Raw genomic sequence first — 16106 nt, forward strand, 5'->3', positions numbered from 1 at the left:
ATTCCATAACTGAAAGCCTGTTTCTCACACTCCCCTTCACCTATTTTGCCCATTCCTCCAACCCCATTCACTCATATGTGGAATCTAAAATACAAAACAAATAAGTAAACAAAAACCAGAATCAGATCTATAAATACAGAGAGCAAACTGATAATTGCCAAATTCTTTTAGTCATGTCATCTGAAATGTTTTAATTAAATTCTAAGGGCCAATTGTAAATCATGAAAGTGTTTACCCAGTCCCAGGATTACGAAGAGTTTCCATTTTAGGATATCAATATAATGTAGCAAATTAAAAAATGCTTTTGGCTTTTTGAAAACCCACATACTTCAAATAATGTATTTGACAAAGTAAACGGATAAAGTCACAGAATTAATGAAACTCTAAATTATACAGTAATTTGAACAAAGGAAAGATATATAATTTACTTAGAAACAAATGATTCAAACTACACTGAGAACCCAATATCAAAATATATTTTAAAGAAATTTTCCTTAAAGAAAATTGGGGCCTCTACATTATTGATGCAATTTTTAGTTCAGTTATAGTGATCATTCTCCTGTATCTTGTTTATACTATGAGACAACTTTCTATATGAAAACAGAGATGTTAGGTAAGAGTAAATTTCAGACCATTAGCTCTGTGCAATATCATAAATTGTGTTTAAAGTGGGTTACTTACAGACTTTTTTTTGTAGTAGTAGTATGTTAGCATGTCCTTGAATCAAGGCAGTTAGAATTCAAAACAGAAATTCCTTAAAACATTCTTTTGACAAAAGAACAATTCTTTTGATGTTCTTTGCTTCCTGACAAATGTTTTTTGATGTGAGTATATTCAGTTTGCCAAGAAGATTGAATGAGCTATTAGTAAAATCAGTACAAATCAGCTATTCAGCTCTTATGCTGAAATGATCCTTCCATTATGGGGAGGAAAATATGATGCAACAGGACGGGGAAATATTTCCCTGCTCACCAACAGTTTTTATGTTTGCACTCTCTTTGCTGATATTGGGAGTTTTAGGGGAAAGAAGAGAGAAGGAGGGAGACTGGGAAGGACCAGTTTTAGATTTGCATAAAATCCCTCAGTAGGTTAAACCCATATAGATACCATATTTGTACTCTTTTTATAGTGTTTTGTCCTTCATCACATAGAATTCATTCCACCATACAGAGGAGGACTTGGCCAAAAGCTCTGGTCATCTAAGTGAGGCCTGTGTCCCATAGATCTATGGGGATGATGATAGTTAAAATCAAAGAACCAGTAATGCTCCCTGGGACTTTGGACAGAGATCTGTGACAAGAAGATCCCAGGACTTGCTTTTTTTTTTTTTTTTTTCTGGCCCCAGCAGAGAACTTTAATATTTTTTGGGAATCAACTATCTCCCAGCCAATAGGAGAAACTCTCAGGATCCTGGCACTCCTCAGGGGATAATCTTAGAACATAATGACTATCAAATATTAACATGAAGAATCAGCAGACATTCCACAAGAAGAAAGCAGACTTCATGATTTAACTGCATCTTTTATGACTATAAATACAGTTATACTTAGAAGAGGGTCAATAAGTTTTTACCACCTTCTCTGTCACTCTACCTCCTTGTGTTTTTTTTTTTTTTTTTTTTTTTTTTTTTTATTTATTTATGATAGTCACAGAGAGAGAGAGAGAGGCAGAGACACAGGCAGAGGGAGAAGCAGGCTCCATGCACCGGGAGCCCGACGTGGGATTCGATCCCGGGTCTCCAGGATCGCGCCCTGGGCCAAAGGCAGGCGCCAAACCGCTGCGCCACCCAGGGATCCCCTTCCTTGTGTTTTATTTGTGAAATGGGTCAGGTTGCTTCTTTATTTCATCTATGAAGCAGATATCAAATGTGAGTCCCCTATGTACATTCAAATTCTAGGGACTTAGTGATTATGCTTTTTTTTCTTTTAAAACTACTTATTAGTTCATACTGAACACACATATACATTATTTGATTGAATTGACTACATATTGATTTTGTCCAAATATACAGTTAATTCAACACATTAGTAAACCCAGGCCATAGACTGTAGGTCTTTAAGAATCACTGGTAAAGAAAACTATGAACAATTTTTGTTGTTATCATTGTTAGAGCTTTGACTCCTCTTTTCAAGCATAGAAAGAGAAGTGAAAGCTTTTAGATAAAATAGTTTTCTGGGTAATTGTATTTTTAAGTTATCTTTCTTTTAATTGCCTGAGCAATTTCATTGATAAACTGATCAAGTACACAGAAATTTGTATCAGAATGGCAAGGTCTCCTGATGAAGCTTTTTCATTTGAAGTATCTGTAATGCAATTTGAGGATTAGTGACATAATAGGCACATTATTTTAAATTGTGTTTACCAGGGTCTTAATGGCTAGTTAATAATCAAACCTGATCTAGAAAAGTGGCTTTTAGCAATGTAAGCCTTTTTTAAAGCTTTTGAGAAATTCTATAAGAAATATGGTATTTTCAAAAATGACCAATTACTTTTTTGTTTTATCAGAGAAACGGACAGATAAGTCAGCTGTGTCTGGAGCCATTAGATTGAAAATCAATGTGGAAATAAAAGGAGAGGAGAAGGTTGCCCCATATCATATACAATATACATGTTTACATGAGGTAAGTGAATTGAATTGTATTAATAATAAAATCTAGAAAAGAAATAGGTCTTTATGGATCATACAACAAGCTTTTGGTTTAGAAGTATAATTGAATTAGGTTTGTAGAGTTGTTCCTAGAGTTCTGATCCTGTAATATAGCATGTGATATCATACAGCCTATGTATTACTCTCTGAAGAGTGAGCAGATGTCTTCTACTGAGAGTCAGAACAGACACGTGAGGCAGGTATTAACAAAAATGGCAATAAGATGATGATGAATAAGTAGACTGAGGAGGAAGAAAAACATCAAAGGCATTTGTTAAAAAAATAAGCCATGACAAATATTTTGGAAGCATTAAACATATAGTATGTTAGTAATGCAGGAACGTATCCAAATATTATTTTTGAGAACAGTGAGTTAGTGTTCAGATTTTATTGAAGATATAGTTGGGAGTATTAGAAATACAAAAATGTTGATATTGCATCAATGTTTTTTGGTAGCCAGTGTAAAAGCAATGATTGCTTTTTTTTTCTTTTTCTAGAGTAACAAAGAGCTTCATACATACTGAACCATCCTCCATTTTAATTACTGATTCCACAAACATGTTGGGAATGGAGAGTATCAAAATGTCCTTACTACCAAGGATAGTAGAGAATGTATTCACCCCAAAAGTAGGGCTTGGTTGGCTTAGTGTTTGAGACTACCCAATTTGAATCCAAAGGGCAGATTCACCTCAGTGTAGATATACTGAGAAATATAATCTTGGGTTTCTATTGAATGCTTTGCATCTCAGAGCTTAGAGTTGTCCACAAAGCCTTTCTCTTTGATACAAATGACACTTGTCGCATGTATCAGAAAATATGAAGTAAAGCTGAAGAATGTACCTTTCCCCATGTTCAGAGAGGTAAAGAAGAAAGTATCTTCCCAAAATAGAAAAAGATAACAGAGAATATTTGCTCTTTGCATGCAATTTTCCCTAAATGTATCTATGAAAATGTATATGTGGAATTATTTGCACTTCCATTTTACTAAAGGGGGAAAGGGGAACAGTATTTAAATCATATATACATTGCACATAATTAGATATAGGACCTAGACTTAATTTCCTGACTCCAATTTAGCCAGTGATATTATTCCTTTAGAAAAGGTCGTTCAGTTTTCAAATCAGTGAACTCCCTGAGCTGGCGAGATGGAGAGCCAACTCTGGTCTTTCAGTTTGGGCAGAAAATATTTGGGATCAGAGGAACAGCATTATTCTTTGCTTTTTAGAATCCTTTTCTGCTAGTCCAAGAACCAAAAAGAATAAAACCTGAGAAAGGACCCAGGCTGCATCCATGTAGCAGTTCCCAAACTTGTTATTTCCCAATACTTCCCAATATTCCTAAACAAGAAATTGTATGTAGTGATTTTTATTTCATTACAAACTTCTCATTCACTTGTAATCTCAATTCATTGTCCCGACTTCTACCATTTCACAGTCAAAGCCCTTTACACACTAAAATTCTGTATTAACATAGCTAAAAACACATTACTCATCCAGGGCCCTATAATTTTCTCTGAGCCCATGAGTGCAAAAATGTTCTAGCATGTAGAAATGCAAAAACTTCCTACTACAATGAATTGATAAATATGAAACATTTGAATCATTGATTCTTTGTATGCCTAGGCAGAAATAAAACCAATTTGCATAAATATGAGGTGAGTTAGAATAAAAACCCAATATATTCCTATTGCTTCTATATGCTGATGAAACATTAGATGCAATCACAATGCAAATATAAATTACCGAGAGTTACATTTACATATTTCTGGCCTATTCTGAGGAATTACTGAACAATTGAAAACCACTTACTTTTAGAATCTGTTCCATTACTTGACTGAAGTGAAGTCTAATGGTGGAGTGAAAATCCCAGAGGTCAAAGGGGAGGAAGCCTGGAAAGTTTTCTTTGATGATGCTTCCCAAGAAATAGTTGATGAATTTGCCATGCGTTACGGGATTGAATCCATTTATCAAGCTATGACGTAAGTACTCTAGAACATGTACATATTCAAAAATCTCTGTTGAAATCTAAAGAAAATGTAAGAAAAGCATTCATCTCCATTCTTCTAATTCAAATGAAATTTTAATTATAAAGTCAGTTACATATGAATGAACCTATTTATTCTGGCTACTCTCTCACACAGCTCTAAAGTGTTAAGGATTTGACAATTCACTACTACCATCTTCCCCAACCTTACTTTGTTCTTAGAGTGTTCTCTATTGGGAAACAGTGTTAGCAATACCTTGGAACTTAAAATTGCAAAATCTCTATCCTACCTACCCCAAACCTACTGAGTCAGAAATTCTCAAAGTGGGTCCCAGTGATCTGTGTTTTAATCAGTCCTCCCGATGGGTCTCATAAACTCTAAAGTTTGAGAACCAATGCCCTACTTGATATCTGAGAAAACTAAAACCTGATGATTGAAGTGCACTGCCCAACTTCACAGTCTGTTAATGTCAGAGATATATCCAAAGCTATTACAGTGTCTTGACCCAAACCATAGGATATATTCTTCCTTTCTATATTTCTATCAGTGCTGCTAATTCAGCAAAACTAAGATTTATTGAGAACATACATTCTGCAGTAAATGTAGTTCTTTTTTTTTTTTAAGATTTTATTTATTTATTCATGAGAGACACACAGAGAGAGGCAGAGGCACAGGCAGAGGGAGAAGCAGGCTCCATGCAGGGAGCCTGCCATGGGACTCGATCCTAGGTCTCCGGGATCATGCCCTGGGCCGAAGGCGTAGACGCTCAACTGCTGAGCCACCCAGGTGCCCCAGTAAATGTGGTTCTATAGAAGTGACTATACAGACCTTTACTGAGGAGTTTCAGTAAGGGTTTAGAATTGGAGAATTGGGTTGTACCTTGCCCACAGTATACTGTTTGAAACCTAGTCTAAGTGTATAAATGCATACTGTTCAGTTATATACCATATATAATATGTAAACTACTTATGTATATATATTAGAAAACTGTACTTTCATATTAATGATCGGATCATATTTTCATGTCAATCAAAGATGCAGACCCAGATCATGAGTCATTTGCAACCATCTGAATGATGGATGTGGATTGGACCAAAATCAATGCTCTTCTTCCAAGTTTACTGTTCTTAGCATTTAATCACTAGTTATAATTCTAGAGCAGAATATGTAAGACTACATTTAGATTTTTTTATGAATTGTATGCTTTTTTGGTTGACAGTGTCCTAAATCTAAATAATAAAGACTTAGAGATTATAGAGGTAAAAAGAAAGTTAGAGGTCATGTAGTTGAACCTCTCTCCAAATCAGAAACCCTATTGCTGCATCCATTACTGTGGTCATCATCCCTCTGCTTATTTGCATGCAGCAACAGCATATTGCTTTTCAGGCAACCTATTTTGTAATTGGACAGCCATAATGGAGTCTGTGACTTTGTCATCTCCCCTGTCCCATGTCAATGGCTATAATTCAGACTACCTAGTATCAGATTTGAGCACAGTAAAAATGCAACTATGATTAACAGTCTAAAATAAATGAACTATTCTGTGAGAAGGAAGCTATGTTAAAAACGACAACAACCAAACAACAGCAACAAGAAGACTGCTTCTGGAAATAGTGCCAATAAAAGAAATGATCAAGTTAAATTTATCCCAAAATATCTCTATGAGCTGATGTCACATTACTTCTTTGCCATGCTTCCTATATTCTGAGAAGCATAATCATGTTAATATAGAAAAAGGATTAACTGTATGACAGTTTAAAAGAGAAGAATCATCCTTCATTCATTTATCACTTGTATTTTTCTCTTGCCTTTAACCTAAGTAAACAGTAACAATAAAATACTTTTGGATACTTCCTTGGTATCAAGTGACCTGCATGTGAACTCATAATTACAAAGGGCCTTACAATAAGTATTTTTAGCTTTGTGGGGCCTATAGTCTCTGACACAACTGCTCATCCTGCACTCCAAGTGCAAAAACAGCCATAGGTATTAAGTAAACAAATGGGCATGGCTATATACTGACAAAAACAAAAGCAAAAACAAAAGCAACACACATACAAAAACAATAGGCTGGGCTTGGCTAAGGCCTTAGATGGCTAACTTTTGGTCTAAAGAATGAGAGCAAGGCAGATAGGCATAAGAGGGGAAAATGTCTTCTATCTTGGTGATAAATTGAGAAATGCACTTTGATGATGACAAAATGCAGTAGATTATGTAGTTGACCCATTGAGGGTCTACTTCTAGATTATAGTTTTTTGTTGTTGTTGTTTTTTTTTTTTTTTTTTTTTTTTTACGTACTGTAAACGTATTTCTTCTCTTATGATTTTCTCAGATTTTCTCTAGCTTATTCTAAGGGCACATATACATCAAACACACAAAATGTGTGTTTATGACTATTGATATGACTGGTAAATAAGGCTCCCAGTCAATTGTAGGCTTGTGGTTAAGTTTTTTAGAGTCAAAAGTTATATGTGGATTTTTGACTTCTGTGCAGGAGTCAGTGACTCTAAGCCCTGTATTGTTCAAGGACCAACTATATCATATCTACTTCTGGTTATCATATCTACTTCTGGTTATTTGATTTTATATTGATATTTTTATTTGTTAAATATTTCTTTCAGCTTTTGAGTACTGACCGAGATGGCCTTAACATTTCCCTCAACTTGATAAAACTTTACAGACTCTTTCTTGCCTCTAGGCCCCTAACCTCCCTCTCACCTTGACCCTTACAGAATCCAGAAGGGTTAAACCCAGAGGTCCCTGACCTCCCTTTTCTTATAGCATTTACTTTAGAAAACTTGTAATGGTAAATTCTTTGAATTATAAATTTTTCAAAAGCCTCTTGTCAGTTTTACAACCCAGGAGTAGCTTTCTCAAGGACCTGGGAGGCATCTCTCTCAAATACAATAATCAAGGAGGAGTATAGGCCCCTGGTCCCAGTCTCTGTAGGTGGGGCGGGGTAGGGGTTAGGAGCCTAACTTGGACAGGTGCCTTTCTCCAAGTTGTAATACTATTTCAGGGTATGAGTACAAGAGAAAATGTATCTTTTCTTTGGTTAACGTCAATTAGCAAACACAGGTAACTAGGATTCTCCCAACTCCAGTTCTTAAAACCTCCACTTCATCCCCCTTCCAATTCAGCACTTAAAAATATCCCCATCTGTCATTTCAGTGGAGTTGAGTTTGGACTGAATTCTGATTTCTCTTCCCTATTGCACACCCTTGAATAAAATTTTTCTGGCCTATTTCATGATGTCCAGTGCAATTTTGTTTTGATAGTACGAGTTTTAGCATCTCACCAGAATAAAAAATATTTCTGTTGTTTGACAGTTGGATAACTCCTAAAAAAAATTTGACTACAAACATAAATATGATCTCTTCATTTATTATTATTATTTTTTTAAAATTTTTATTTATTTATGATAGTCACAGAGAGAGAAAGAGAGAGAGGCAGAGACATAGGCAGAGGGAGAAGCAGGCTCCATGCACCGGGAGCCTGATGTGGGATTCGATCCCAGGTCTCCAGGATCACGCCCTGGGCCAAAGGCAGGAGCCAAACCGCTGCGCCACCCAGGGATCCCTCTTCATTTATTATTAATTGATGATCATTAGTTATTGAAACAGTTTTTATAGAAAACTATGCGCATACTCATTTTATATCAAAATGCAAATATTATAATTACACCTGTAATCTAGTTTGAGAGAGATAATAGACTGGTGTTACTTAGAGAGGTGCTTGAATTCAGTTCAAAGATTTCAAATTGCTATCTTGAATACAATAGCTATATGTTTATTACTGCCTTATAAAAAATTCTAGGTGCATGATAGAAACTCTATACATATTTTTAATTGAGTGAATCAGAAGTAGAAGCTCTTTATTCTCAACTTCTCCTGGCACATTTCTTCATGTCAGAAGTTCGCAATTGCCAGGGCTCCTGGGTGGCTGTCAGTGAAATGTCCTACTCTTGGTTTTAGCTCAGGTCATAGTCTCTGGGTCTTAATCCAGCCCAGCATAGGACTCCACATTCAGCGGAGAGTCTGCTTGGGATTCTCTCTCTCCTTCTCCCACCCCTCATTCACACACATTCTCTCCCTCAATCTCTCTCTCCCTCAAATAAATAAATCTTAAAAAAAAAAAGTTCACAATTGCCAAAAGCATAAAAAATGGAACTTGAAAGATTAAGCTGGTGTAGGTATCTATTTTACCTTGTAAGTGTTTTAAAGCATACCATATTGATTATTTATAATAATTTGGAGAAATTTCAGAGTACTGACATTCTTCTGTTAGGTGTTGAAATATAACTTTCAGAGATTTTTTTTCTACCATACTTTCCAATTGATCGTCCTGTAATTGAATTATAATATGACTCCTATTGCTGACCAATGAATAACATAATTTTTAAAAAAGAGTTTATGAATAACCAACTATATCTTCAAATTTTAGTTGGTTGCCTGTTGAATCAGTAGTATTTACCTGTTATCTTGAAACTTTGCTTCAGGGGATGGAGAAAACTAACCAAGCAATAACAACAAAACCTAGAACTACACATGTCAAACTTACCTCAGAAGTATTTCCCTTAATTTTAAAAACACAAGGATTAGGGAACTAAGCTTCAAAGAAGAAACAGATATCCTGTCTACCTAGTAAGGACATTTGCAAATTTGGGAAAGGACAAAACTGCTTAATTTCTGTGGGCTTTCCTAGATACGATTTGATCAAAAAAAAAAAATCAAAGCTCAGTTTCTTTTGATATTTAAAGACTCCTTTTGCTTAGCCAAATCCCCAGGTAACCTTATAATCTTCCTGTTTTTAGTAGAGATTGCCTGGTTTCTTTTAAGCATACTCCCATTTCTTTGAAGATGGATTTGGAGCAGATGGATTTGGGAACTGTGTATTAAGCCAGAGAGTCTGGATGTACATTATTAAATTTTCTTCTTGTGTATTTCTCATCATAAGAAGGAGGCTGAATCTATTCTGCTGGTAAATAATCTGAACATTAATACTGAACTTCCCAGTCCTCTAAGGTACCTCCTGCTTATTACAAGTGCTCTCTCCTTTTTACCACAAAACATTTTCTGTGAGGGTACAATTTATTAGCCCTATTTGTTGCATTAAAAAATGTACTTTTTGTTTGGGAACATTCATGAGAAAGGCGATCACAGTTTTCCTATTTGGACAAGCGATTGATCAAGGACCAGGAGGATTTGTTCCCACATGGTAAATTCAACCATCCATCTAAAAAAAAAAAAAAAAAAAGGTAATTTTCTGATATACTGACAGTAGTAATGAAAGTGTTTCCTTTCCAAAGAAGTTCATCATTTTATATATTTTGCATCATGATGCTGAGCATAGAGTCTGTTGTTAAGTTTTTTTAGTAACTAGATGGAAATGAGACCGCCAAGGCAAGCGAGGGTCCAAGAACAGATTTTATTGCAGGCACCCTCGGGCGAGGTTCCACGACTCACGGGGGAAAGAGAGTGAGTCGAGGAAGTCGCGCCAAGACAAGGTGGTAGGGGGTTTACATAACGTTGTAAGGCAGAACGGTTTCCTATTGGTTGGCTCATATGCAAAGGAAGGATTGCAATCCAACCAGTCAGAGTGACCCTCACTATGCAAAGGAAGGATTGCAATTCGACCAAAGGTGACTTCCTCCTCTGGGGTTTGAAGGGCATTGGGTTCGGTTGGGGAAGTCCAAAGGAGAAGTGTAAGGGTCTGCTCAAGCTGTCAGCAGGTCATTGGTCCATTGGCGTCCCAAGTGGAGGTGGTGACAGGAACCTCAGCCATTTTGGCGTATCCACCATCTTGAGGAGTTTCCCTTCCCGCCTGGCCCCAACATCTATGTTCATCATAAGAATTTTGGGAGTCCTTCTATGCAAAAATATACACTCTTAAAAATGTTCTGACATACCTACCATTCACCCCTAAACACGTGCAGGGAATTCCATGTCAGCATCAGGGATTAAATTGTCCTTTGGAGGTAATTTCTGTCAAACAAATATATTTTAACTGGGTGTTTAATGAGTCTTTCATTTATTATAAAATGAAACCCCAGGAGTCTTACCAAGTCTAAGATTTTGTTAGACTATGGTCATGCATCCGTAATACCAAATGAGAAAAGCATTAAGTCAGTACTTTTCACCTTGGTGTCCTTAACAACCTTTACTTTGGTACTGGCGCTCTCAATTGAATTTATATTTGAACTAGAACTATGGGGATACAGTTTATTTTAAAGGCACTAGTCTATGCTTGAATCATGATCCTGCTTTCTGAGGAGAGTGCTGCTTAATTGATGAATGAATCACTCATTCCTGCAAGAAATATTTATTGAGGACCTCCCATGTGCCAAGGAGTTTTCTAGGCACTAAGGGATACATTACCAAAGAAGAAGGCAAGATCTGGTGTTTCAGGGAGTCCCTATTCCAGAAGATACAATTCATTTATTTGATAGACATTCTGAGTATTTAAGTATGAGGACTTATACAGGGCTTTGGGATACAGCAGTAGAAGATACCTCTTGCTTCAGTGAGCTAATCGAGATCACAGAGGAAGAAGAAATAACAAAAAGACAGCATAATCGAGATATACATGGGTACTGTAAGAGCACAGACATAAAGCGACCAAACCCAGACATAGATGAGGAGAGGTGTCAGAGAAAGCTAATGGTCAGCCTAAGGGTCCCAGCCTTACCTGTTCTTCAACTTCCACCATTCCTCCAAACCTTGTGCGTTTCATTACTTTCCTGTCTCCCACCGCTGCCTTCACATTCAAAGCCTCTACAGCTGAGTTCAAGTAATCCATAGCATCCGTGAAAAATTATGATGCTTTTTGCCAAAAGTGGATCCTTAAATGTTTGACCCTTTTAGGTGACAAGCATGTGTGCCATCACTGAAATGCATGCTACTTTGAATTCTAGGGAGCAAACGTAATAAATGCTATTTTAGTGTATTTCTACCATTTGGAATACGGATAATCTTTCCTTTCATCTTGTATGGTTTCTCTGCCATCTCCAAAGGTTCTAAAAACTATTGTCATCTTTATGGTACTTCTTTCCAATCATTTATTTTTATTAAGAAAAAAAATGATCTTGAAATCTTTTAAATCAAAGGCATTTTAATCCCTTGAAAACCACAAGATGATGTGATTCCAGAGTGTCACTGAAAAGGCAGATGAGTTAGGTGATTGTCCTTCCCCTCCCCCTCCACATTGATGTCTACAAAACAATAGCAAGTAAGCTGAATCCAGATGTATTATTTGAAATACATGTGACTCCCCAACATTTTGCCAATAATCTTTGAGAATTAATGGTTGATAATATTGTAGCAATTGCTTTAGCTGAAAACATGCCAGTAACTGTGTCATTATTGGCAATTTAAGCATCATCATTTTTAAGTCTGTTACTCTAACTTTTCCCACAAAGCTGAAATTCCATTTGTTAAATTGGTTTGACACTAACCCCATTTTCTTCAAAAAGTAGTCAGGTGATTTAAACATTATTAATCCATTGTTTTCAATTGTGTCTGTGTGGGAAATGTTAGCAGTTTCAGAGATTACAATAGCACTTTTCGACCTATTTTATTTGAAGGTGTACTTTTTGAAGGAATTGTTTGCAACAAAGATCTATTCAGTCACTTTAAATTGCTAAATGTACTTTAAATCCTGTTTTCCCTCTCCCTCCTAGAACAATATAAGTAGCACTGAAACTACAGCCTTTAAAAGGAATTGATTTTCAAGGAGATGGTTAGAAGCAAGAAACTTTGTCTTGGCAATTACCACACATAAAGTGAGAGGGAGGTGCTTTGCAAATTGAAGAATGTGTAGAAACCTGTTAGCTAAAAACTCCCAAAGAGCAAAGGATGCCTGCAGATGACTCCCTGTTCCCTGCTTTCTGGACATCCCTATTAACCAGGGGCTCCAGTAGAATCAAATGTTGATGGTGAGAGGAAGTAATGTTTATGGCTGGACACAACCTGTTATCTGTATTCAGAAACGCGTAGCACATTAAAGCTTGGAAGGGTTAGATCTCTTCACTTCAAAGATGGAGAAACTGAATCTAAGAGTGATAAAATTACTTTTCTAAGATCACAGAACAGGATTAGAGTGAATTATGCCTATGCCATGGCACCTGTAACTCTAAATTAGCCACCCAGAATTCTCCATCTACCCCACATACCTAAAAAAAATTTGTTTACCATATTTTCAAGGCTTCCAAGAAATATAGCCACTAATCCTGATTAAAACTTCTCCTTCTTTGAAATTTCTCTTTTTTTCCCTTTTCCTCTTTCCATCATCTAAGAAATGTGTACATTAATGCATACTATTATCTTGATTATACTGACTGCCTAATCATTTATCATTTAGGTTAAAAGTTAACGTGAAATGGCAAGTTCAAAGTAGACTATTGTTTGGTACCAGAGGTACCATGTGTACCTCTTGTGTACCATGATCCTAGTCACAGTTTCTAGAAAAGGACAGGTAGGGACTCCTGGATGACTCAGTTGGTTTAGTTGATTAGTTGGTTTAGTTGATTTCTGCTCAGGTCATGATCTCAGAGTTGTAATACTGAGGCCCACTTCTGCTTCTGTGCTGGGTGTGGAGTCCACTTAAGATATTCATTATCTCTCTCCCTCCTTCTCTCCCCTTCTCTCCCCTTCTTCCTCCCTCCCTCCCCCCTTCCACTCTCCTCCCTTCTTAAAAGAAAAAAAAAGAAAAAGAAAAAAGAAGACCGGTATTTTTACCAATCAGGGAAGAGGTTAAATTCATAAGAGTGACCTGGAAATTCTGAATTTCAGTGTTTTATTTTTAAAATTAATATCAAATGCTTAAACTTTTTTCCCCAAATGCCTAAACTTTTAATTTTATTATTACAACTCCTGATTAATTCCCCAGTCACTAATTTTAAGAAGATCATTTTAATGTAAGTTCTAAGAGGGCGCATCATTGTATCTTAAATTTTTAGACATATTGAGACATGTTCAATTAATTCTGGTCAATTAAGGAAATCATTTTTATGACTTGAATCTATATACCTTTTTCAAAGGTATAGGTAACAAACAATGAAACTTTTATTGCTTACAATTTTAATTATTTCCTAAGAAAAATGCCATTGTAAGGCTAATTTGATATCACAACTGATATAAAGGCCTAATGGAATGAAAAGTATCATTAAGTGACCTGCCAGGTTTTTCTCATTGTCCTTCTTTGGTTTCCACAACTTCACTATTCTCATCCCTGTTTTGCCTTAGAAATTATAAGTGAAAAATCATTCCATTAATACCGTCAAAATTAAGTCTCAATATATTTTTGTTAAGTGAATTCAAAGTGGTATATATTTTATATTAATTGTATAGTAAATTTTTTGCAACTTTGCATTAACCAGAAACTGGTAAGGTCTATGATAAACTTTGAAAGTAAAAACATTTTGTGGGTGATTCATTATTGACTTCTTTTATAAAAATCTTGTTTAATGATGTTTTAAAGAATAATATAGTTTATATACTTTTACATTATGTAGTACTTTAAAGTTACTTCTTTAGAAAAAAAAACATGAAGAAATTTTGTCTTTAGTCAAAGAGAAATTTTAAAGGATGTTAGATTACTTTGTTTCATGCTGAATGTTACAAAGAGACTTGTAAAATCAACAATAGGGCGAAAGTTGAATCAACATTTAAAATCTGTTTTATATAGATTTTTCTATATTAGGATAGATTAGGATAATAAAGCATGCTAATGGTAAATTATTTTAAAAATACAAAATGTATTTTCTAAATAACAAAAATCTCTAGCCCTACATGGAGATAACTTTGTGACCTTTTTAGTTAATAAGTATTTCCTGCCAGATTTTTGGTTGTTTCTGCTTTATACCTACATGTGCATGTGTGTGCATGCAAGTGTGTATGTTAAAATAATATGTAAAGATGTTTACATCTTAATTGTTTGGCAACTTACAGGGTTCCTTTGAATCAGTATTTGTTGACCACCTGGGTTAATTATCAGCATTCACCTGAAGACCTTAATCTGAAATCTGAGCCTCTAAAAGTGTTCCACTCTTTCCCATGACTTTATTTAAATACAGCTTTCCTTTAGATTGGAGAAAGATACTTAACCTGCTTCTATTGATGGGTTTTCCAAATATAAGAGCTGGATTCCGCCTCCTCCCCTCCCCCGCCCATCTAATCTAAACTAGCTGTGAATTCTTATCTTGCTGGATATCCCCAGGATATACTGTTGCCAGTGTTCTTTCTGCCCTTTTTTTTCTAACTAGCTTCAAATCCCATTGCCTATTCCATTGCTGTCTTACAATCTTGAGAGTTATATACCCTTTAATAGATAGTGAGTTGGTGCGGGAAATAAGAGACAGCTCTTTACTGTCTTGAGAAGCCATTAGTGTGGATTAGGAAAGTGGCTGACAGCCTTACTGGCCAGCAGCCTAGGTCCCAATCTCAGATATAGCGTAAAAAGTGTGATGTTGCTAGAAATATCTCCCCATTTCCTCTCTAGTCAGGTTAATATTTTAGGAGCTAAAACACTAGTCAGCCACTGAACATCTCTCAATCTAGCAGGCTGCCCTAAAATTAGGCAAAGTCCTCCTGGATACTGGGAAATCTTTGACTAGTACTCTAATTTCAAATGCTTTTATGACTTGACATTCTTTTTTGTTTTTCCTGGATATGTCCAGGAAGTTTTGAGTGGAAGTTTTGAGTGAGTGAATCATATGTAGCTACCTACCTTTAATAATACCCAAGAAATCAGGGCAGCCCGGGTGGCTCTGCGGTTTAGCACCGCCTTCAGCCCAGGGCCTGATCCTGGAGACCAGAGATCGAGTCCCACTTCAGGCTCCCTGCATGGAGCCTGTTTCTCCTTCTGCCTGTGTCTCTGCTTCAATCTCTCTCATGAATAAATAAATAAAATATTTAAAAATAATATTAATACCCAAGAAATCATCTCAATTAAATTTAAATCAGAAAGCAAAATATTGTCTATCCTCTAAGATGAATATATGCCTAATGCTCTAGAAAATTTAAAATATACAGCGGTTATAAGCAGAATGTTATTAACCTTCAAAGTTATTGTTATCATTACTATTAACTGCTATGCACTTCAACAAATGTTTATAAAGCAACTATATGTTTTGATAAACTGCCACACTCAAGGTATCCAACCACATGCCCTGTATACTCTAACTCAACATAAATACCGTTGGCTCACATTGTTTTGTTTTCATTAATAAACATTGGTCAACTCCTGTGTGGAAGAAAATACTATGCTACTGGAAGGCTGAATAAGATAATAACCAAGCATGAACTAAACACATGCTGAAGGAAGCAGATGCATGTATAAGTAATACACAACACTGTAGAGAAGAGGAGGATAAGTTAAGTGAAATATAGAGAGATGGTTTTGAACGTAAATTGCCTGAACTCCAATCCTGAATCACCTTACTTGCTCTGTGACTTTAAGAAAGAAAAACTATTAGGG

General features: G+C 35.9%; 1 protein-coding gene across 1 annotated transcript in view; it reads left to right on the plus strand.

Annotated features, from left to right (window-relative positions):
* UNC13C (unc-13 homolog C) overlaps positions 1–16106 on the plus strand; it is a 540818-nt gene that overhangs the window by 254293 nt on the left and 270419 nt on the right. Inside the window, exons 11-12 of the mRNA XM_049104442.1 lie at positions 2506–2621; positions 4462–4625. Coding sequence (XP_048960399.1) covers positions 2506–2621; positions 4462–4625 — 280 coding nt within the window. The remainder of the gene's footprint in view (positions 1–2505; positions 2622–4461; positions 4626–16106) is intronic.

This window comes from Canis lupus, chromosome 30 (assembly GCF_003254725.2).
Source record: "Canis lupus dingo isolate Sandy chromosome 30, ASM325472v2, whole genome shotgun sequence".
Taxonomy (NCBI): Eukaryota; Metazoa; Chordata; class Mammalia; order Carnivora; family Canidae; genus Canis; species Canis lupus.